The 22,499-nt window shown below is 39.5% G+C and overlaps 1 protein-coding gene across 2 annotated transcripts in view; it reads right to left on the reverse strand.

The window, feature by feature from the left end:
- The window catches only part of pard3ba (par-3 family cell polarity regulator beta a), a 364,154-nt gene that overhangs the window by 120,397 nt on the left and 221,258 nt on the right, over positions 1-22,499 (reverse strand). For both annotated transcript variants that reach the window (XM_041781937.1, XM_041781936.1), the window contains 2 exons: positions 21,933-22,148; positions 18,964-19,165 (listed from right to left, as the gene is read on the reverse strand). In XM_041781937.1, the coding sequence (XP_041637871.1) occupies positions 18,964-19,165; positions 21,933-22,148 (418 nt within the window). The remainder of the gene's footprint in view (positions 1-18,963; positions 19,166-21,932; positions 22,149-22,499) is intronic.

The following is a 22,499-nucleotide window of genomic DNA, read 5'->3' on the forward strand; positions in this document are numbered from 1 at the left end:
CCTTTTATCTCATTTTTTACCTTTGAAACTCGTGATTATTAATTTTATTTCATATTTTGACTTTGAAAACCCATTAATTTGAAAATTAATCTCATATTTTGACATTTTAAACTCATGATTTCAATGTTTATCTCATATTTTGACTGTTAAATATCATGCTTTTTAATTTTACCTCAGTTATGCTGATCATTTCAACTCCTAACTTTCACTTTTATCTCATTTTTTGACCTTTAAAAATCATGGTTTCAGTATTCCCTCATATTTTGCATTTTAAAAACATTATTTTGACTTCACATGTCATGTTCTACTATTACAACCTTTAAGTTTGCCTTTTTATTTCAGATTTTGAGATTTAACTTATCATGTTGACCTTTTAATCTCAAAATCATTTAGCTTGACACTCAATGGTTAAATATTGACCCTGTTAGACTCTCAGGTTAGACCCAGATTCAGAATCCAGCCCCCTTCTATATTTGTTGAACTGGGGAACACATTTAGACCCATGAACTTCCAACTTTGACATTTATCTCATCATTTGATCTTTGATATCCTAAATTTTAAACTTTAAGTCGTATTTTGTCCTTTTAAACTCAATTTAAAAAAAAAATTCTTTCACTTTGACGTTTTAAACCAATGATTTTGAAATGTTTCTTATTTTGACCTTTAAAACTCATGGTTTCAAATTTTTAATCTCATGTTTTGACCATAAAAAATCATGATTTCAGCTTTCTATCTGATATATTTGCCTTTTAAAAACATTATTTTGACTTTAAAATGCCATGTTTTAACCTTTTGAGCTAATAAGTTTGATTTTTTATCTCAGATTTTGGGCCTTTAAAGTTTTTTTCACGCTTTATTCATTGCTGGTGAGAAGTTGACAGTTAATGGTTAAAGGTTGACCCTGTTAGGCCCTCAGTTTGGACTCAAATTCAGGATTCGGCCCCTGCTGTGATTACGTTAGACATACCTGCTTTAAATCATTGAGAGGCGGAGCTAAGGCAGGACTTAAGGGTGGTTGTAATCATATTGGCCACGCCCTAATCATGAATAACTCGGTCTATTTTTTAAATCAAACTGAGGAGTTATAAGAAATTTCACCGTCCTACAGCGTGTCCATAAAGACATTATCTATTCCACCTTAAATCCTTTTTCCAGGCCAGGATGTCACATGTTTATTTCTGCTTCTTTAACATTGGATGTGTTTGTGGCATTTAATAGTTCTGCAGCCACCCTCTAGTGCAGTGGTTCTCAACCTTGGGGTCGGGACCCCCTTGGGGGTCACCAGACACTGATAGGGGGTCACCAGATACCTTAAAAAAAACAAAGAATATTTTTTTAGGTAACACTGTCACCACTTCACACCAATTTCACTCCTTTTTCATCACTTTTTAACACCAATTTTGCCAATATTAGCACATTTTTTTTCACTTAGAACCCATTTTTGTCTATTTTTAACCCCGTCCATCACTTTTTTCTGCCTGTTTTTGCCACCTTCTGACTACTGTTGCCTCTGTTGACCCATTATTGCCTCTATCAACCCCTTTTTATACCCTTTTTGCCCATTTAAACCCCAGTTAACCTAGTTTTACCAGTTTATATCAATTTTTCATCCCATTCCACCTAATTCCCACCAATGTTTTGCACTTTAAAACCATTTCAGCCACTTTTTAAACCCCTTTTACCACTTTTTGTGCTCATTTTTTTGCCACTTTAACCCAATGTTTTGGTTATTTTTTGCCACTTTCAACCCATCTCTGTTGTTGAAAAATCCTATTTCACCACGTTTTCACTATTTCTTGCCATTATTAACCGATTTTAGCAATACTAAACCCATTTAAATTGTTTTTAGCAGAAGGTTTTTTCATCTAAAGAAGGCTAAATGAATTAATAAAGATATATGTTTCTTTGATAAGGTTGGTTTTCTTCTAGGTCAAATATAATATAAGGTTTTCACAGCTTAAATGCACAATGGACCATGGTTTTGCTGATCCTCATGGACCCCAGTTTGGCTGGGTCCCAGAACCCTCCCCTTTATCCCGGGGGTCCCCGGTCTCTGGACGTGATTTTTCCTTATTTCTCAAGGAAGAAGTTGATATTTTAGTCGGTGGAGTCTTGTAGCTTTGAGATAGTGTTGTAACAGCGGTTTTACGTTAAAAATCAAGATTCTTTCATTTACTGCAATGTCCCTCTTTGCAGGGATTCTCCAGGAAAGCACACTCAGGCTGTGTTCTTCAGTAGGGCACATTTGCCCTGAAAGATGAAGCTGCAGTCATCACAGCTGTTCTCATGGCCTGCAGCAGAAACAATTCACTGAATAAAGTTTATTTTGTATTTCTCATTTAAAGATAAAACCCCTTAAAGTGAAAATAAAAGCTCTGTTTAATTATAGACTATCTCGCTGACTGAGGAAGAGTGGTTATAATTTAAAAGTGTAGACCTTGTGTCTCCAGAACTTCCGGGGAAACGCTTGAAGGAGGAGGTAAACAAGTTATTTAGAGGTCTATGAATAAAGCAATTAATGGTTTAACTGCTCTGCTGGAGCTTCTTCACGGTCAAACAGCAGAGGAGTACATCTCTTCCTCTGCTCCTGGAAGAGAGAAGGAGGCGCGAGCGTAACGCTGGTTAACGAAGAGGAAGGAGGGCAGGTGTGGCCAAGGCATGAAAGACAAGAAATATAAAAGGCTTTGGTGTGAAAAGGAGGGCGATTTCAAGGGGAAGGCATGAGCGATGTAGAGAGAAAGAGAGAGGAGGAGGAGCAGGGAGGAGAGGCAGAGGCCTGTAGTGACTGCCCCTTTATCAGCTGATATATATGCATGAGGATTTCCTCATCATCTCCACTGTCGATTCCCCCATCCTTCTGATATTTGACTGACAGCTCACATCAACACCAATAAACCCGCACATCATTTTCAGGAAAGCTGCCCATCGTGCTGGATGGAGGGGGAGAAACGGAGGGAAAAGTTAATTTGTTTTTCCCGGCGGCTGCCGACGGTGATAGCGCCCGTGTCTGTTTGCGTCCGAGGCGAAGTTGTAAATTAGAATTTTGCCTCAGCAGCGTCATACAGGAGGCTGTTTCCATTGACGGAAAGCTCATTTTCAACCACTGGAAAAAGACTTGGCAGCTTTCTTCTGTTTACAGCGGCACCAGCCTCGCAGGGAGCAAATTGTGCACGAAGATGAATTTGTGAAACGGGAAAGGAGAAGTTGTCATTTAAGAAGACATTTCCTCCATAAAGGCTGATTTACCAACAGCTGCTAACAGTGTTTTAATGTCGCAGTACATTTTAGGGTGTTAGGGCTCTGTTGGACCATAATAGATCCAAAGAACAGGAAGTTATGTTTCTGGAAACACAAGAAAAGCTAAGGACATTTTTCAGACTGTGTATGTAAAGAATTTCTAGTTAACATGTTCCTATGAATATCTCTACAACATCACCTGAACTGTCATCAGGCTCTTTCACAGTAAATACAAAGTGGTTGTTTTTACCATGGGCTATCTCTGATTGTGCTTACATTGACTTATCCTGGTTTAAATCACAGGAAATAGTTAGAAATATACTGAGAAATACTTCAACCGTGGTGTCTGATTGCTGGATCGTTTTAATCTGTGGCCATTATGAAACCTGAGAAAGAGAGACCACTGTGACTCTTCACAGGTTTGGCACTATTCCTGTTGCAGATGAGGTTTAAACACCTCAGTTTCCCCGTCAAGCACAGTTAGCAGCAAATATCAAACATGTCCTCTCCTCTGACAGCCTGTCCATGCCCCTTCTCTCAGTACTGAAAGACTAAACTTAGTTCCTTTCTCATTTAAGATGTAGCAAAACAAGCACAGCAAAGTTTCTGCCACCATATTTATTTTGCTGACTCATCTCTTGAGTAAAACGGCGCCTGCACAGCTAGTCAGCAGCAGTCAGGAAACAGGAAAGGTGTACACACGCAACAGTGTCCCATTATCCAGGTAGCAAACCTGAGATCCTCAGGGTCAGGGCAGGGTTCACAGCTGAGTCTCTGACCTGCTTTCTGAATCAGGATATGACATCCAGGTTATAACAGTCTTGGATTTTTCTTTAGTTTTATATTTCACTTTAGTTTTTTAGTAGGTTTTACTGCTGTTTTGTTAGTGTAGTCTGGTATTTGTTTTGCAAAAATGCTTCGATTTAGTTTCGTTTTTATCAGATTTAGTGTCAGTTTTAGTTTTTTTCAGCATATGGGGCACTTGTTAGGGGCGAGACCCAAAATAGTAACCTGAAACACCAGATGGATTTGTTTCACACATCAATCTGCTAAACCTCTCATAGACGGCGTTTGGGAAAGGGCAGAGCCTTAAAAAAAAAAACTCGGAGGGTGATTTGATGAACGTACTGTCTGCCACATCTTTACGGGCCAATCAAATCAACTAGACACGTGACGTAGCTGCTACTGAGGAGTAAATCCATAGAGAACTGAATAACATGAACCATGGCGACTGCAGACATGTCAGTACGTGACTTTTGCCGTTTTTGAAAAGAAAACATCTCACTGCTGTTCTTTGTTCTTCTTCAAACGAAGAAACGTCATGAAGTTCTTTTGTTTTTAAGATTTACTTTTGGGCCTTTATTTGATAGAGGAGGACAGTGGATAGAATTAGAAACGGGAGAGAGAGTGGGGAGAGACATGCAGCAAAGGGCCACAGGTCGGATTTGAACCGCCAGCATACATGGGTACAACTTAGACCACTCGGCCATCTGCGTGCCCCAAATGCCATCAAGTTCTTGTAAAACTGGCGCTTTAGAATCATCCACGCTAATCTCTTCTGATATAACTGCACCGGCCTCTTGTCACTGTTTGCTTACGTCAGGACTCTGCCCAAAAGTACTGCCCCTCGTCGCTGATTGGTCACGAGGGGTCACGATGATGCTGATTGGTCCTGTCACTTTCTAGCCGGGCCCAAACGATTCAGACGGGAGCTTTGGAAGATGGATTCACCAGTGAGAAACACAGAAACAGGTGTATCCATCTGCTTTGCAAGGTTACCAAAACAGCTCTTCACTTTTCATTTTATTTATTCAGTTTTGACATTTATAAATGACTCAAGACCCAGAGTAGCCACTGTGTAAAGTATTTCCATCAAAAAAATCAGGTGACTTCCCACTCTCCATGTCAGTCAGTCTACTGCTGTCAAAAACTAAAACTGAGCAGATTTTGTCTCTTATTTCATTTTAGTTCGTTTTGAAAGCACAGAATGGTTTCAGTTGTTTTTTTTATTTTTTTAATTCTTAGATTTTATTTAGTTTCAGTAAACTAAAAGGATTTTGACATTTTAATTATTTAGTGAGTTTTAGTGAACTATAATAACCTTGGTTTACATGTTCACACGTAAAATGAGAAACTAAAACCCATGTAAAAAAATGATCATCAATAATAATACTTTTAGTGGCCCAACCACCCTCTGTTATAAACAAAGGCAGGCACCATCCTGCATATTTGCTTCTCCTAAAAATGAACCTTTATTATTGGCCCATTGTCACTTAACTCCTCCCCTTCAGGGAGAAAGGATAATGAAATCAACTGCTAAAGAAGAGCAGATTTTAGCATCTCTGAACGAGCACAGACTTCAGGCTGTGACGCGTGATGTCGGTATCAGCTGATTATTTTTAAGACTGGGCCAACAGACCGACATCAGCGGAAGTCTTCGTCATCATTCTTCATCTTTCCTTACACTTTGAAGTGTGTTTGAAGGATGAGACTTGTGTATTTGTTCATCCTTGAACCTTAAGTTATGTGTTTGAAGGACTGTGGTTTAAGGCCTGAATTACATTGAAATATTGGTATTGATACCAATATTACTGATACCATTACATAACTTTAGAGACCAATTGAGTCTAGCTTCTCAGTGGCACAAAATAAGGAGTATTTTCCATAAATGACTGCAGTCAACAAATAATCCCTTTCCTTTTAGACCTAAAGATCTATCAAAGTAGTGCCCAGATTTAAAAATAAACGCATTCACAGTTATTGTATATGTGATCTTTCACGCACACACAAATTATTGACTCTGGTTTCCTCAATTTGCTGCCTGAATCAGCAGCAGAGGAGAGTTGACATGAGCTTGATTTGCATGATTGCTGTCTCCACTTCAATCATTCCAACCTTTGGACGACATAAACAACAGTTTCCACGTGCACAAGTGAATGAATATGGTTTGCAAGACCTCGTATCCCTTGAACAGGCAGCTAAGGCAGCCCTGATTAGTAAGCCACACAAGTCAAGTGCTGCAAAGAAAGTGATTTGTGGTTTCGCATATATTATTTATGTAAAGATGAATACAGATGAAGCCAGGGTGAGCGATAATGCTCCGCCACAAGAGATAGGTTAGTCCCATGTGCAAAATGTATAGCCTTATGCATATTTTACTAAAGAGAATACCAACATTAATAAATATTCTCCAGGAGGCTGTGCTTCATACCACTGCAGCTAACAGCCCTTAAACGCCAGATGAGATGGTGGATCAAAGAAATCCACCTGCAGTGCATTAACCAACGATGGGATTAGGTAATGCACCTCCAATTTACCCCTGTCACAGCTTAGAGTCAGCACTAGGACGCCCACACAAACATGTCACAGGGATTTTGGTATGCCTAGCAACACTTATGACAACCAGAGACTGGAGAAAACACCACATACATCCTTCCTGCTTTCCTAGCTCACTCTCTTTTTTTCTCCATGCTGGTCTTTTGTGTTTAACTTCACAATTTGGGATTCTGTCATAGCCCGGTTCAGTGCTCCAAATTAACAGAAAAACATTGTTTATGCAGAGGCAAACTCATCACTAAGTCTGAATTTAAACTGACGTATCCACTAAGTACAGGAAACTATATGAATAAACAGAGCAATAACAAGGTTGTTACTAGTCTTATCTCAGTCTTATATTTACGCTTTAAGAGTTTTTAAGTAGTAAGTCCAATATAAGATGTGTGCAATACCTGCACAGACCGGAACATCACACATGGTTCATATAAACTGTTAGAGTTGGATTTTGTTTGATTATATTTGTATTTACTAATGCTAAAGGAGGGAGGCTACATGTGTGCAGCACTTTAGTCCAAGAGAAATTCCCCAAAAGAAACAAAAAAGTATATCATCTGGTCTGGTCCAGTCTGGTCTGGTCTGCTATGGTCTGGTCTGGTCAGGTCTAACATTCCATTGTGTTGTGTTATGTGTTATACCTCATTACATCCATCTTATCACATTATATTCCCTAGCATTTTGTTTTTTTATGACTTAATGTGACCTAAAATAATACAACATAATATAATGCAGCATAACCTTATGCAAAATAACTTAATCTGTCAACATAATGTCATAACATCATGTCAGCAACACAACACTGTGTAATGCAACAAAACGAAATGAAACGTAATGTTACAGTGTACGGAACAACATAATGTAACACCAGATAGCCCAACACAATGCATGAAACTATCATGACATACTGTGACGTAACATAATGTTATGTAATTTTACATTATGTTATGTAACCTAACATAAAGTAGCATGAAATATGTAACATAACATAACCTGACGTAACATAACTGAACAGAGCGAAACAAGGTGGAACATAGTGTACTGAGAAATAACATAAAGTAGCTTAATGTAAGATGATGGAATGTAATAAAACAGACCATGATGGGTCGTAATGTAACATGACATTACGTAAGGAGATGAGACTGTACATGACCCACTGTGACATAACATTACGTAAAATAATGTAATGTGACGTATCGTAATGTAAGAAGAGGCCTAACATAACATGACAAAACATAATGCTAAGGGGGGTGAGGGAATGTAACAACATAGCATGAAGTTGTATAACAATGTAAAAACACAAGAGTAATGTGACATAATGTAACAGGACAAAAGTTAGCATGACATAACTTCACATTACATAATGTCATGTGATAATATGTAAGGTCGGAGACAAGACCTAGCATGACGTTATATAACCTAATGTAAAAAACGTGACAAAACATAACTTGACAAAACAAAACAAAACATAATGTAACATAAGAAACATAGCATAACATGACATAGTATAATTTGACATAATGTAAGGAGACCTAATTTACATAAAAGAACTGATATCTAGTCACAAAATGTAATAAGACATAATGAAACAAAACAAAAGAGACCTAACATAACATAACATAACAAAGGTAATGTAATGTGAGGGAACATAACAACATAGCATGATGTTTAAAATGGAATGTGATAAAACACAGGGATGTGATGTGATGCAACAAAAGTTAATATAACAAAATGTAATGAAAAATAATGTAATGTGACAAAATGTTGTATTATGTAACATGACATAACCTAATGTAAAACAAACATGACGTAACAAGACATGACTTGATATAACATGATATATGACATAACAAGACGTAACATAACGAGACATAACATAACGAGAAATAACATAATGAGACATAACATAAGAAGACGTAACATAACGAGACATAACATAATGAGACATAACATTAACTGATGTAACCTAACGAGACACAACATAACAAGACATAACATAACGAGGCAAAACATAACACAAAACATAACAACACATAGCATAACGACACATAGTATAACGACACATAGCATAACGACACATAACAAAACGAGACATAACATAATGGGGTATAACATAACAGGGCATAACATAATGAGGCATAACATAATGAGGCATAACATAACAATGTTAAATACATAGAGTGATGTGACAATGTTATGTGACAAAAGTTAACATGACACAAGTTCAAGTAACATAATGTAATGCGACATAATGTAATGTTACATACGTGAAATGGCGAGACAAGAATCAATTTAATGTGACATAACCTAATAGAAAAACATGTAACATAACATAATGTTAAATTATGTAATGTGACATTATGTAATGTAATGTAATGTAACAGACTGAAACCTAATGAAGCATAATGGAATGTAGTGTTACTGAATGTAACAGCGTTACATGATGTTGCATAATGACTGTTTTAAAACACAGCATGATGTGATGTTATGTGACATAGCGTAACATTACATACGTGAAGCTGTGAAACAAGACCTAACTTAATGTGACATAACCTAATGGAAAAAAAGCATAATGTGACATAATGTTACATTATGTAATGTGACATTATGTAATGTAACGAGCTGAAACCTAACATAATGAAGCACGATGGAATGTAGTGTGACTGTAAACAAACATTCAAGATGTCTGCCTGTCTGTATGCTTTGGTGAAAAGTGATTGAATATAATGGCAAATGTCACCTGTTTAAATGGGAACTTTAAGTTTTGAAAGATTTTAACACTTGCCACATTCTGGTAAAACCTTTAACTATCACAGCACTATTTATTCCTAGGGCTGACAGCTGTAATGTGTTGTTTAGAGTGGCTGAATTAATAACAAAACATTATCAAAACATACATTTCAATAGTCAGTGAATCAGATCTAGCCTGTGAATCCAGATTGGAAATAAACAGCCATGTAAAAGTGAGATTTGCACTTAGAGCATGCAGGCTTTTCCCTCCTACTTAGATCTTTCACAAAGAAAATTTAGAGTCAATGCTTTTGTACTTTTTCAAAATTTTAATCATTGAAAAAAAATAGATGGTATCATTTTAAAATAAGGTATTGAGCAGTTTTAAAAAAGCATCAATTTCTAGATAAATCACTGCATTTTTTCCACATTTGAGTTCCATATTAAGAGAATACATCTAAAAAGTACAACTGTCACATAATAAAATCTAAAAGAAGTATAATTTTACCATCTTTGGACTTCTTCCCCAGTTCTTGCAGGTTCATGTTGCCATGTATTGTGTGTGTAGGTGTGTGTGTTTAAGACTCTTTCACAGTAAAGCTCTAAAACAATAATCATAGCTAAAAAAGCACATTAAGGCCAAAAAGAAGGCAGAAGAAGATTTCGGGACAGCCAGAGGAAAGTGAAAGTAAAAGAGGAAGGAAACAAGGGCACAGGGAGAGGAAACGAGGAGGCGGTGAACACAATAACAGCAGTAATCCATCAGAAACCATCTTGCAGCTGGCGCCTCCAGTTTGACAACAAGGCTTTGGTTTTGTAGAGCACAGCCCACTAGTGACTACCTTTCAACCCCGCGCATTCTGCTGCTCCGCGATAGGATAAGAGCGGAACGGACTGCGCTAATTGGCTTGCATCCCTGTCGGATTTCTGCAGCGCTGCAAACACAGGAGTGAGGGGAGAGGATCTATCATGTTGTATGTGGATTTGTAAACAGTGGATCAAAACGCCCGCTTTCAGGTCCCTCAAATTGGTGTTGGTGTGTTGTCACAGCGGGGCGGGCGCTGATACGACATTGATCCTGAGTGACTGACGGGGACACTGGGACAGACGGGATGTGTCAGGGCTCAGCAGGACTGGTGGGGCAGCTGAGCAATGACACACCGGGTGATTTATGGCACATACTAGAGCAGATAGAGTCAATTCATATGAAAAATAAACACATAGCTTCAGCTTTCACTCACTAAAGACACTAAGTTGATGACACAATCAGAGTCACATGTTTTATCCTTCAAACCCTGACCTCCTTAGAAGTCATAACCGTAATATGTTTAATCCTAACACAATAACAAGATCAAGCATAAGCTGCAGAATTAAAGCAACTTCTTAAAAGATGAAATACCTCCAAAAATAAACTCTGTGGTAGAAGTCGTGATAGGTGGTAAAATAACCACCACCACTGTGGTTGTAGTTTGGTGTACTAGCAAGGCAAATCCTTAAAAAAGCACGTTTCTGTGATCTTACACAAGGACATGGCTTCAGAACAGCATTGCAGTTTATTTAGAGGAAGTGGGGTCGTCAAACTTGAATATGCTTTTAAATGTCTGATCCCGCATTAATTTGTAATACTGGAATATAATGCTATTACCACAAAGAGTTAAAATAATCAAACATATAAATTTAAGGTCTCAGCTCGAGATAAAGGCATGGGGAATTCAAGCCTTTACTTAAACATTTATCTTTGGCTGAATAGAATCAGAAAGCGGAACATAAACATCCGTGTTTGATAAAGACACTGGAACCCTCTGACCAGGTTATCGTCTTTGTTCTTTGTAGAGAGAAAACAGCCGAGCAGCCTCAGCTCCAGTGTTAGTCTTTTCTGTGGTCTGTCAGCACCGCAGCCCCCTAGGCGACGTTCCGGGCGAAGACTCGACTGCTGTCTGCTGAATACAGACAAGAAGACAAGCAGCCAACCTCAGAGGAGAGGAAGGTCTGAAGGGCACTGCCATTTGTCTTGGCTTATTTAGCAATCAGGGAGACGAGATGGCGAGAGAGGCTGCTGATGAAAAAGTGGAGGAGCCACATCTGAGGCCGCCTCGCTCCCAGAGTAGAGAGTGCAGAGTGAGGACACCAACACTCCTGACTAATTCACACACAAACAACATCCGCCTACACCATTGTTCACTTGAAAACAATTAAAATATGGATGCTTGTACATCTCTGAGTGTTCACCATGATGCATTTCTTAAATTTGCATAATACGTCGCACCTCTTTGGCTATAAATGTCTAATTTGATGTAAGTCTTCTCTCCATGTGATAAAATACATAAAATATTGGCATCTCCTCAAGTAAGGCTTGGCATTATGGGTAAATTAATGTCACGCTTGAGGAAAATAACCTTCTAACAGGGTCTAATAGATCGCTGTGGTGGTGCATTCAATCACACCACATCTGCATCTCAATCAGCTGATTGACTCGTGTGCTTTATAATCACATTTGTTTCCTCTTTGTGTTTAACAAGATTTTTAAATCATTTTTAGCTCTGTTATTTCACTTTCTGTCAAAACGAAACGTTGCACACAAATCGGTTCATTCATTCAAGTTCTTTACAGCATGTTTGACTCTTCAAACTGATAACTGAAAAAGCTCTTTACATGGGGAAAAGAAAAGTTAAAAAGCTGATTTTAATCTTCATAGATGTTTGTCCTTCTTTGATCAAATATCTTCATTAGTTTAACATAAATGTCTATAGTCATAAAAACTTGTGCTCTCTTTCTACAATGATGTATTCATTGACTGCAGAGTGCTTCAGTCAGTTTACTTTGTTTTTATTTGCTACACTGCATTGACGTAATGCTTGACTATAACTAACTGATACAGAATAAAATTTGAATTATAACTGAGATAAGGGAGTGCTGGTTTGGCTCAGCTGCTAGAGCAGGTGCCCATGTAAAGAGGCTGTAGCCCTTCACGCCCTGGTCTTGGGATCAATTCTGGTCTCGGGGCAAATTTGTTGCATGTCTTCCCCCACTCTCTCGTCCCATGTTTGCTGTCTCTTTTTAGATGTCCTGTCAAATGAAGGCAAAAAGGCCCAAAAATAATCTTAAACTAGAAAAGCACTCGGAGAGCGCAGACCTCCGCCATTTGCCCTATCTCCCAATAGTGAAGAATCCTTTAAAACAATCCCTGGATCCGTCCCCATGTGCCCCCCACCACGGCATTTGCCAATTACTCCCTCCCCAGTGGGGTGGAAACATGGTGAGGCAAAGCATTGGCTTAGGGGTTAGGGGTAACCCTAACCCTACTGGCTTCGCTACGGGTGCCAACAGATACACCCATAATCTCACCAGACGACTGAAAGTCATGGTAGAGGGTGAATATTCCTCTATTCCTCCCAGCATTGTGGGTATTCTCGCCACAATTCACTGTCTTTCTCTCTGTTACGCTCCGACTCGTCTCCTCATCCGGGCATGCGTATTTCAAACTCTATAAACTCCAAAACTTTGAATAGAAACACACCCAAAATGCTACTGGGATTGAGCTTACTCATGTCTGCCATCTCCTGGTGTAAAGTGGTAACAGCGCAGACCTCCACCATTAGCCTTATCTCCCAATAGCACAGAATCCTTTAAAAAATTCCTGGATCCAGACGGTGATCCAGATCACTCCTAAAATCTAATCAGTTCTTCCTTATGCCATTTCTCACATTTCCTGAAAATTTCATCAAAATCCGTCCGCAACTTTTTGAGTTATATTTGCTAACAAACAAACGAACAAACCGACCAGATCACATAACCTCCATTAAAAAAAAAAAAAAAAAAAAAAAAAGAACTAACAGGCTGTAATGTAAAGCTGTAATGCAGGCTGAGGCATAGAAAATACAGCGTTACCACAGCTTGAATTTAAGTTGATGGTCTCAAATTGCTATTTAAAGGTACAATATATAAACAGATTTTACCCTTAAATATGTCTTACATTTCTCCAAGCCAGATAAATCTGTAGCTTTTATCGTTGTTACGGAGCATATTTTACATCATTCCCTTGCACTAATGTTGCATAAACTCATCAAAACCCCACAAAGTCAGCATGGAAGTACAAACACCAGGTGCTATCTAACAAACTTCTAGGAAAAGTCAAAGACTTACAGTCTTTAAAACTGTAAACACATCAAGTAAGATACAATTCAAGAACAGCCTTGGGTAATCTTTTACCCATTGGCAGTTCTAGTGTTAAATGTAGGACCGTCATCATGCCAACAGACGTAAGGAGGGAAAACAACAGAACTTTTCAATCAGATTATTTCAGAAAAAAAAACTGAATTATACGTTAGGACAAACTTTTCATAAAAAGAGGATCACAGACAGATTTATCCACAAAACAAATGTTCCCACAACAAATATGTGCTCTGCAGAGGTCACCTTACACCCAGCTGTTTGCAACATACTCCCGCCAAAAACAACATGTTCTCCAAACACTGGCGCGGCTAAACCAAACATTTACGGCCGCTGAAAGGACAGGGCTGGCTTCCAACATTTGTTGTGCAAGCTGCCGCTGCGAACACTTTCCTTTGCAGAGGAAAATCGAGGTCACATGTTTATAATTTGCCCTTTTCCTAATGCTGCCATTGGAGTAAAATAACATTTGAGGGCTGCAATTAGATTGAACAGTGCAATACTCCGGCTAATTAAGTCATATTTCAAGTTCAATAACGATCAAGCCGGCCAGATAAAGGCCAGGGAGAGAAAGGCGAGCGTGTGGAGCGACGATCTGGAAGCTTTTTACAAGGCTCACTTCTATTGTTGAGTCAGAAAAGCACTCAGCATCTGCGCTCGGATGAACAGAGGGCTGGTTTTCAGTGTTGCACTATTGTTGCTGATTCAAAAGGCTGAGTTATTGGTCTTAGAGTAGCAGAGGGTGCTTCCGTCTGTGTTTGCTCTTTAACTTCATGCATTGGTGCACTAGCATACACGGTTATGTCATAAAATGCATTGGAGAGGGCACACGGATGTGCATTCCTTTGGTTCTAAGAGACATTTCTAAGAAAAACCAACATTGCTCTGTAATGCAATCAGATAAATACATCTCACCAAGAAAAATATAAAACTGATATATCATTTTTATGTAATTTAAGTACAAACCATTTGCCAAATATCTACCACACAGCAATTCCCTTACTCACAATGCAGCAGGTCCGTTGTTGGGATGCTCTTGATCAAAACAATAACAACAGATGATGTTTAGGGTGGCGGGGAATCATGGAGGTGATTCCCTGTGATTCCACAGCCTCACTCCTCCAAATGGACCATAGTCAAGATGGAAGCACAGGGTCTTCATCTGCTGTAACACCAAAGCTAACTGTGGGGCTAACACCAATGTTTTTATCTGTCAGCAGCAAGCAATGAGTAATAGTCTTTAGTTGAATACCAAGAATTAACTAACCCCCTTGATACACATCCATTCACATTCACATACTACTAATGCAGTGGTGGGAGCGATCTGGGGTTAACTGTCTTGTCCAAGGACATATTCATGCGAGTGTAGGACTTGGGGATCAAACCTTTGATCCATCTTGAGAGAACAATAGAAAAAAAAAAAAACCATTGAGACCAAGTGCAGTGCTCGGCTCTGCCCACATCTGCTGCATAGTTCTTGTTTGGGGTCGAGGAATCAATAAAAACTGCACTCCATAAGGTGAATTTTCTAAACAGTGAGAAAAGCTGTTAAAGGTTAATGCTGCAAGCTACTTGCAAAGCATTTTGAGATCACTTACAGGACGAACCAGAAGGGCCAATTCAAACAGCTTTTCTCCCTCGTTATGTGAACTTTATCTATAAAACCAAAATGGTGGTTTATTGTTCAGTAAATTCACTGTATGGATTGAAGTTTCCATTGAACAGAATCCTCAACTCATAACAGGAAGTAAGCAGTGAAGGTGGACGGAGCTGAGCACTACATCTCAGTTTGTCTTGTTTTGTTATTGCTTTGACTGAGGAGAGTGGACTCATCTGGTCTGGACTTGGCTGCTCACTTCTTCACATCTAAGGGATTCAAGACATTCCTTTGCAGACAGCATCATTCAGATATGGGCCAGAGTAGACCACTGGGTTGAGAGAGGTGTCAAGGTAGCCATATGTCAAACTGGAAAAACTATCCTTGAACAGAGGTGGTGGACTGAGCCACTTCTTATCCCCTATGTACAACCTAGTCTTTGACTCCTTTAATCAGCGTTTCACATGACCCCACATCATGTGACCCTTGCAAACCTGGCAAAGCCCAGGACGACATGCCCTAGTTACTAGATTCTAGGTCCACTAGCAACTTTCAGGTGGCCATTCAAATCGTTAACATAGGAATGGCTAACAGAGGCTTTACTTTTAACCCTGGCCCCAGTAACTTTGGAGAAGCCTTAACCTCAACCAAGTACACTTGCCCCCATTGGGCTGAGATTTGGGGTCTCAGCTGGTGGGGCAGGAACCCAAAAATAGTTGGCAGAGCAATCTCCAGCAGGTCACAAATGTGTTCCTGAAAAAAGTTTCTACAAAACACTTTTTAATGTTTGTTTTGTTCTGTCTCTGATTTCTGCCAAGTCTTGTACTGTCAGGTAAAAACTGCATCATTTTTCATTGAAAAATTATTTTAAAAACATTTCTAAAAAAATAAAAAAAAAGAAAAGGTCAGAAATTAGGGTTGAGATGCCTCATCATGGAGTTGTTTTTTTATGAAGAGAAGAACCACAGGTCACAAACGTGGTTTCTATTCATGATGTGGAAACTTCTAGTTTTCCCTTAAAGAAGTCAAAGTTTGCCTTACAGTCATAAACCATTAAGGCAGAGTGGCTACTGGATGGCCTGAAATCCTTATTTACATCTCAGTTAGGTATACAGTCATCATTTTCTCCTAATATTGTACTTTTTCTATCTGTGCTTCTTAGTCTCATAAAGAAGAAGGAGAATCACAAGGAGTGAGGTGGAGAAGGCTATAAAAGAGAGGAGATCCAAAAACCTCAGCTCTAACCTATAAGCAGAGAAATGAGAAAAGCAGGATATGATAGTGTATGCTTGCAGAGTACAGATGTAGAGATTTCCTTCCAAACACGTAAACACAATCTGTCACACAGCTAGCAGTGTCAGCCTCTACATATTCACCCGTTTCTGCAGCAGAGAAGCAGCTGAAGCTTGGATTGAGTAATAAACGGAACTATTTTAAGAGCCAAAATGGAAAGAAGAGTACATTCTAGAAGAAATGAAGCCCTTGGTTTACCTGTACAACCTGTGTGACACGTCTAACTGTGCCTCCGTGTCCTTCATGTTGCCCTTCTTCCCACTCCCCGCTTCATCGTGTGAACATCTCTTCCATTACTGCCCTTGACACTGCGGCCGATTGGATTCTTATCTGCCATCTGTGGGCCGACGCTCAGCCCCGCGCTATCTCTCGCTGCAGCCTAATTGAATCTCAAGTGTTGGAAGAGCAGTGATACACTGACCACACCGTGTCACTGCCAATAGATAAGGACTGCTGCTGGAGGATTGGAGCGCTACAATCACGATGGGGACACGTTGATAAAGAGGGTGACAAGCGCGCTTGGTTGGCACGGTGATCGCTGGGACTTTACTTGGATTGAGAGATAATGGATACCCTCCATTACGGACAAGGTTGTGTTCATAGCCAATGAGCCGATATCCCATAATCCTGCTGTACTCAGTGGGTAATTTACTGAAAGTTAACCAGGGTAAAGTAGGCCAGAGCACCACTGTTTTCTAGTGATTTTCACATAAATTTACAGGATCGATACATCTCTACATGCAATCTGAAAGCAGGTGGCCCAACCTGAACTTCAACTTTCTACAGAGAAAAAAGAGGAAAAATGCAGTTTATCCTCTAAAAGATGACCACAAAAAGTGAGCCTCCACCAGAAGTACACCGAACTTTTAGTAGCAAAAGCAACTGTTGCTAATTAATTGAGCTGTTAACACGTTTTAAGGTTGATTTTTAACAAGTTATGTGAAAAAGACTTCACACAAAAGCCTTTTTATCAATAAATACAAAACAGACATCTTAACTCCCTTAACAATGATCCCTATCATAGCATCCTGACAGCTCGCTAACAAAGCAGCACAACATGACCCAAAATTTTCCCCTGTCACCCTTTTCCTAATTTCCTTTTTGTCCCTTGCATTGAGATGAGTGACGAGCAGCAAGAGGGAGATGAGAAGGCATCAGGAGTGTTGGACAGGAGGATTTTTTTTATTTTACAGATGCGCATTAATAGCAAACAGTGAGTGTGTAATGTTTGCTATTAATGCGTAGTCAGACACTGTTAGGACCCAACTCGAAACTCAAAAATCAGTGCTACACAAACAAAATGGATCTAAAACGTTACAATTTTTACTAGAAAATGTGTTCAGCCTCAACACAAAAGCTTTACTTTCCCCAAAAGTACAGAAAACTGAGGGAGATCATTTTCAGCTGGCTAGAAAAGTCCCTCCAATTCACTGAAGTCTTGGTCACAATTTGAGATGAGGCAAATTAGCATGCTAATGTGCTGAATAAGACAAATTTTATGCACTTGAGAAATCTTTCGTTTACTAAATGTGATGCGTGGCAAGACTGCAAGATATAAAGTGTTACAACAGCAAGTTACAACTGCATGTGCACTTGTGACATTGCAGGACTTCAAAAATATGCTCCTGTTTTCACAGTCATTTGGTGCAATCATTAAACTCTGCTCCAGGGTGCAGATAGCCCAGCAGTTAGGTTGAGCCCCACGTATGCTGGTGGTCTGGTAAAAGTCCCGTCTGTGCTTCTTTCTGCATGTCTCATCCCTGTTTTTCTGGCTCTGTTCACTATTCTCCTCTCTGAATAAAGGTATAAAATGGCCAAAAATATATCTTTAAAAACCCTGCTCCTTCTTAGGTCAGCCTTTTTTAACTTGACCCTGGTCGGAGCAGTTTGAGGGGTCAGAAAAGACAAAGGTGGATGCTAAGCCCCAAAGTGTAAGCAGAATGCAATAATAAAAGACACTTCAATTTACAACAGACCATACTCTCACAGCAGCCGTGCTCCGACTACATTTAAAATCAGCTTTTCTATAAAGCCTGTCACTTGATGTTTAAAAAATAACCTAAACCACCGTTTTGTCACTTTATACGAAAGAAAAACTCATGTTTTTATTCTAATAGCTAATTTAAGTCAAAGTCTAATATCACTTTAGCTTCCTGCTACAATCACACACACTGGCATGATGTTTGAAGCAGATTTACAGTGAGTGCATAACTGCTCTCAGTGCTCAGTGCTCGACCAATCAGAAACCTCTGTCACTGCAAGGCCAACTCCTTAGTCCCTTTATATTAGAGTTTGCAGAAGTTTATTCAGACCTTGCAGCTTTAGCACTGACTGCCTTTAAAAAACATCACTTTCCTAGATAGAGTCTCCCTAAAAACAAAATAATCACAGTTTTGTTGATCCTCACAAAGACCGTGGATCTCTTCAAGGGGTGCTGAACCCCAAGCCTCACTACCTGCTTTTTTCTCACATTTTTCTCCGATGACACTGTGCATAATTTATGCTCCACTAAATGATCAACAAGTATCACCTTGACAGAACTAAAGACAACCCTTTGTGAGGACGGACTTGTGATGATTAAGTCTAAAAGCATTCATGTGTCCTACCTTAGCAGGTTGAATCCCTTCTTTTTGGTCTTCTTCTCCAGATCCTCTACAGAATCGTCCTTCTTCTTCCCTTTAGTCTTCTTCTCCTTCTTCCCTTTGGTTTTCTTCTTCTTCTTGCCTCCGTCCTCAGCGTCCAGGCCGTGGCGAGAGGAGCTGCTGGCAGGTGTTTCCTGACCAGAGCTGGGCTCTGAGAGGTCGTCATCTGAAGATCAACAGTTGGATGTTTATAGAGGGTAGATGATGGACAAGGCTGGTGAACATATTCATAACTGCAGCTGCTTGAATCACATTAACCTTTTAGTCTATATGTATGCATGTTTCACTGCTTTTGAGACATCTGTTCAAAAATCTAGTCAGTCCCACAGGAAGCCTCCTAGCAAAGCATGAAGATGGCCAGAGGCAAGTCTCTGAACATGGATGGGTTAATGTGCAGTTATATCATCTTATTAAATATTCAACGATGTGCAAAGACCAAACCACAGAAAAACAAAGTGGGTGGCACCATATTTATGGGTAAAGAGTTATTTTAAACTACGGTTTAAATGAGCAAAAGCTCTAGTTGACTGCTTCAGAAGGTAGCTCTGAAACTGGCTGACATGGCCACAACTAACACCTAGTCCACACGTACAGAGCTGAGAAAAGAATGTACCCCGTCCTGATGTTTTTTTCAATTTTTGCACATTAGTGTTTCAGCTCATCACTTTTGTCTTGTCAGCTGATTTTCCCAAAAGTCTATGGGATCATCAGGATGTTTCTTGGCAAATGTGAGATGAGCCTTTGTGCTCTTTTGGTCAGCAGAAATTTTGGCCTTGGAACTCTCCCATGATGTCATTTTTGCCCAGTCTCTTTTTTATTGTTGAATCCTGAACTCTGACCTTAACCAAGTCAAGTGAGACCTGCAGGTCTTCAGATGTTGGCTACTCCTGGGAAGGTTCACCACTGTTCCAAGTTTTCTCCATTTGTGGGTAATGGCTCTCACTCTGGTTCTCTAGAGCAGGAGTTCTCGACCTTTTCTGCCTGTGACCCCCAAAATAAAGGTGCCAGAGACCGGAGACCCCCACTGTTCCTGAAGGTGGCTGAACACAGTCATAAACATTCAAGTATAGTCATGTGAAGACAGGGCCGCCCATTGGGGGGGGGAAATGGGAGAGCTCTGGGGCCCAGCCAAACTGGGGGCCAGCAAAATCATGGTCTATTATAAAGTGAAGCTGTTGTATTTTATATTTAACCTGAACAATAACCACTCTTATCAAAGAAACAATTTTTAGATCATTTGTGTAGTAATTAGCCCTCTAAAAACATAAAGCTTTTGGTTAGAAACAGAATTAAAATATTTTAAGAATAGCTAAAATTGGTTAGTAATGGCCAAAAGAAAAATGGTGGGGAAGGTGGTGAACTGGATTTTAAAAGTAGCAGAAATGGGTTAGAAATGCCAAAAATGAGATAAAAGATGGAAATATCAAGTGGTAAAAAGGGATTCAAAAGTGGCTGAAATGGCATTAAAGAGGCAAAAATAGGTGCAAATTTTGTGAAATGGGCAAAAAAGGGTTAGCTGAGGCAGAAATAGTCAGAAACTGGCAAAAATGGGCGTATCAAATTATGAAATGTGGCTTAAAAAGTGGTAAAAGGGGTTAATAGTGGCAATAATGTGTCAGCAGAGCCAACAATAGGCAGAGAGCACAATATTTGGTTTAGAAGTGGCAAAAACAGGAAGAAAAAAAATTGGAAAGGGTTTAAAATTGAAAAAAAAAGGGTTTTAAGTTGCAAAAATGTGTTAAAATAAAAGCGGATTAAAATTTGGCAAAATTGGTGTAAAGTGGCAACAGTGTAATTCAAAAGTGTTCTTAGTTTTTTTAAGGCATCTGGAGACCCCCTCTCAGTGTCTAGTGACCCTCAATGGGGTCCCGACCCCAACTTTGAGAACCCCTGCTCTAGAGTCTCAACACCTTTGAAATGGTTTTGCAACCCTTTCTAGAATGATGGATGTCAATGACTTTGTTTCTAGATTCAACTGGTCCGGCAGTAATCAGGCTAAAGTAACCCAACTTCCCAAAAAAGAGTGACTAATCACAGTTAGTTAATGATTCAATAAAGGAAATTCATTTTAATAACTGAAATCATTATTTAAAAACCTCATTTTGTATTTACTTGGGTTATTGTCCAATATTAAGATTAGCTTGATGATATGAAACATTTAAGTGTGACAAATATGCAGAAATAAGAAGTCTGTAAAGAAACTGTGCTCAATTTGAGCATTTTTGGGTTGTTTTCTTAACTTTGGACTATTTGACTACTAGTGTTAAAAATCTACATTTGACCCAATATGAAACTGTTTACTATAAACATTCTTGACACACACAGTCTACCTCATCCAATCAGCAGCAGAACAACAACTCGTCTCATTCTTTGTGGTGAAGTTGCTTGTTTTTTTAAACAGTGTGGATCAGTTGTTGTATAGAGTGCGATTTGAGGTCTATGTGCTGGGATTCTCAGTGAAGTCTTACCTCCCATCTCTTCCACTTTTCAACTTTTCTAAAGATGGTAAGTCCACATCCAGCTCACATTAAGGATAATTCCCTCATACACTCAAGCTCAACATCCAACACAAGGTAGAGCATTAAAAATATGCTGCTGTAAGAGGTAAAGTTGCTCATCCTAAATTGCTGAGTGGATGAATTCTTGTTGCATTTCATTAAGGTACTTAGGCTAAGCACCGTCCCTTGGCAGGCCTCAGGCTCCTTCTAAGTGCCAGTGTGCTATAAAGCCTAAGGGATGTGCATTGGCAGTGTGGTGTCTCATTTCAAACGGCCACAAAGTCTAAGAGAAGAATCTTATATTATCCCTGCGTTGACAGTCCTACATTAAAAAGGAACATTCTTTAAGGGAGATGGTTTGGTGTCTCTTGATTCTGGCAGAAGCAGCTCTCACTTTTACATCTCTGCTGTTAAAATGCTAACAAGAGGTCTCACCGTCTTCAGAAGGTCCGTCGTAGGACTTGTCGATGGCGATGCGGAAACTCTGGTTGCATCCCCGCCCTCGGACCATGTGCGGACGCGGACGGTGGAAGGGCACCTGGGCTTTGATGTGGCTCTGCTCTGCTTCGGATACGGCCGTCTGAAGGCTCTCCAGGGAGCTGGACTTCATGAGGCCGAGGGTCGGACCTAGAGCTCCACCAGCCGCAAGCTCTGAGACACAGAAAAAGGAACATGAGAGAAGGGCGGGGGGTTAGATGGATGGACATGAAACATACGAGACACAGAGAGAAGGGAAAACAGAGAGGCTTTCATGACGGATGAGGAGGCAATTTTCCTTTAAAATGAGCTACACTTCAACTGATAGGATGAAACAGAGAGACTTTTAAAGGTTCAAGTGACTCTGAGCACTGAGATCAGAAGCTTTTAAGAAAATTTACCCAAATGCATTTAAAACACATAAGTCCTGCAGTAATATTTCCTTATTTATAGTGCATGTGCATCAGTTTAGTTTAATGCTCCTGGAGATTTAGAGCAGTAAAGATCATGTTTTACTGATTTATA

The sequence above is a fragment of the Cheilinus undulatus genome, linkage group 24 (genome assembly GCF_018320785.1).
Source record: "Cheilinus undulatus linkage group 24, ASM1832078v1, whole genome shotgun sequence".
Taxonomy (NCBI): domain Eukaryota; kingdom Metazoa; phylum Chordata; class Actinopteri; order Labriformes; family Labridae; genus Cheilinus; species Cheilinus undulatus.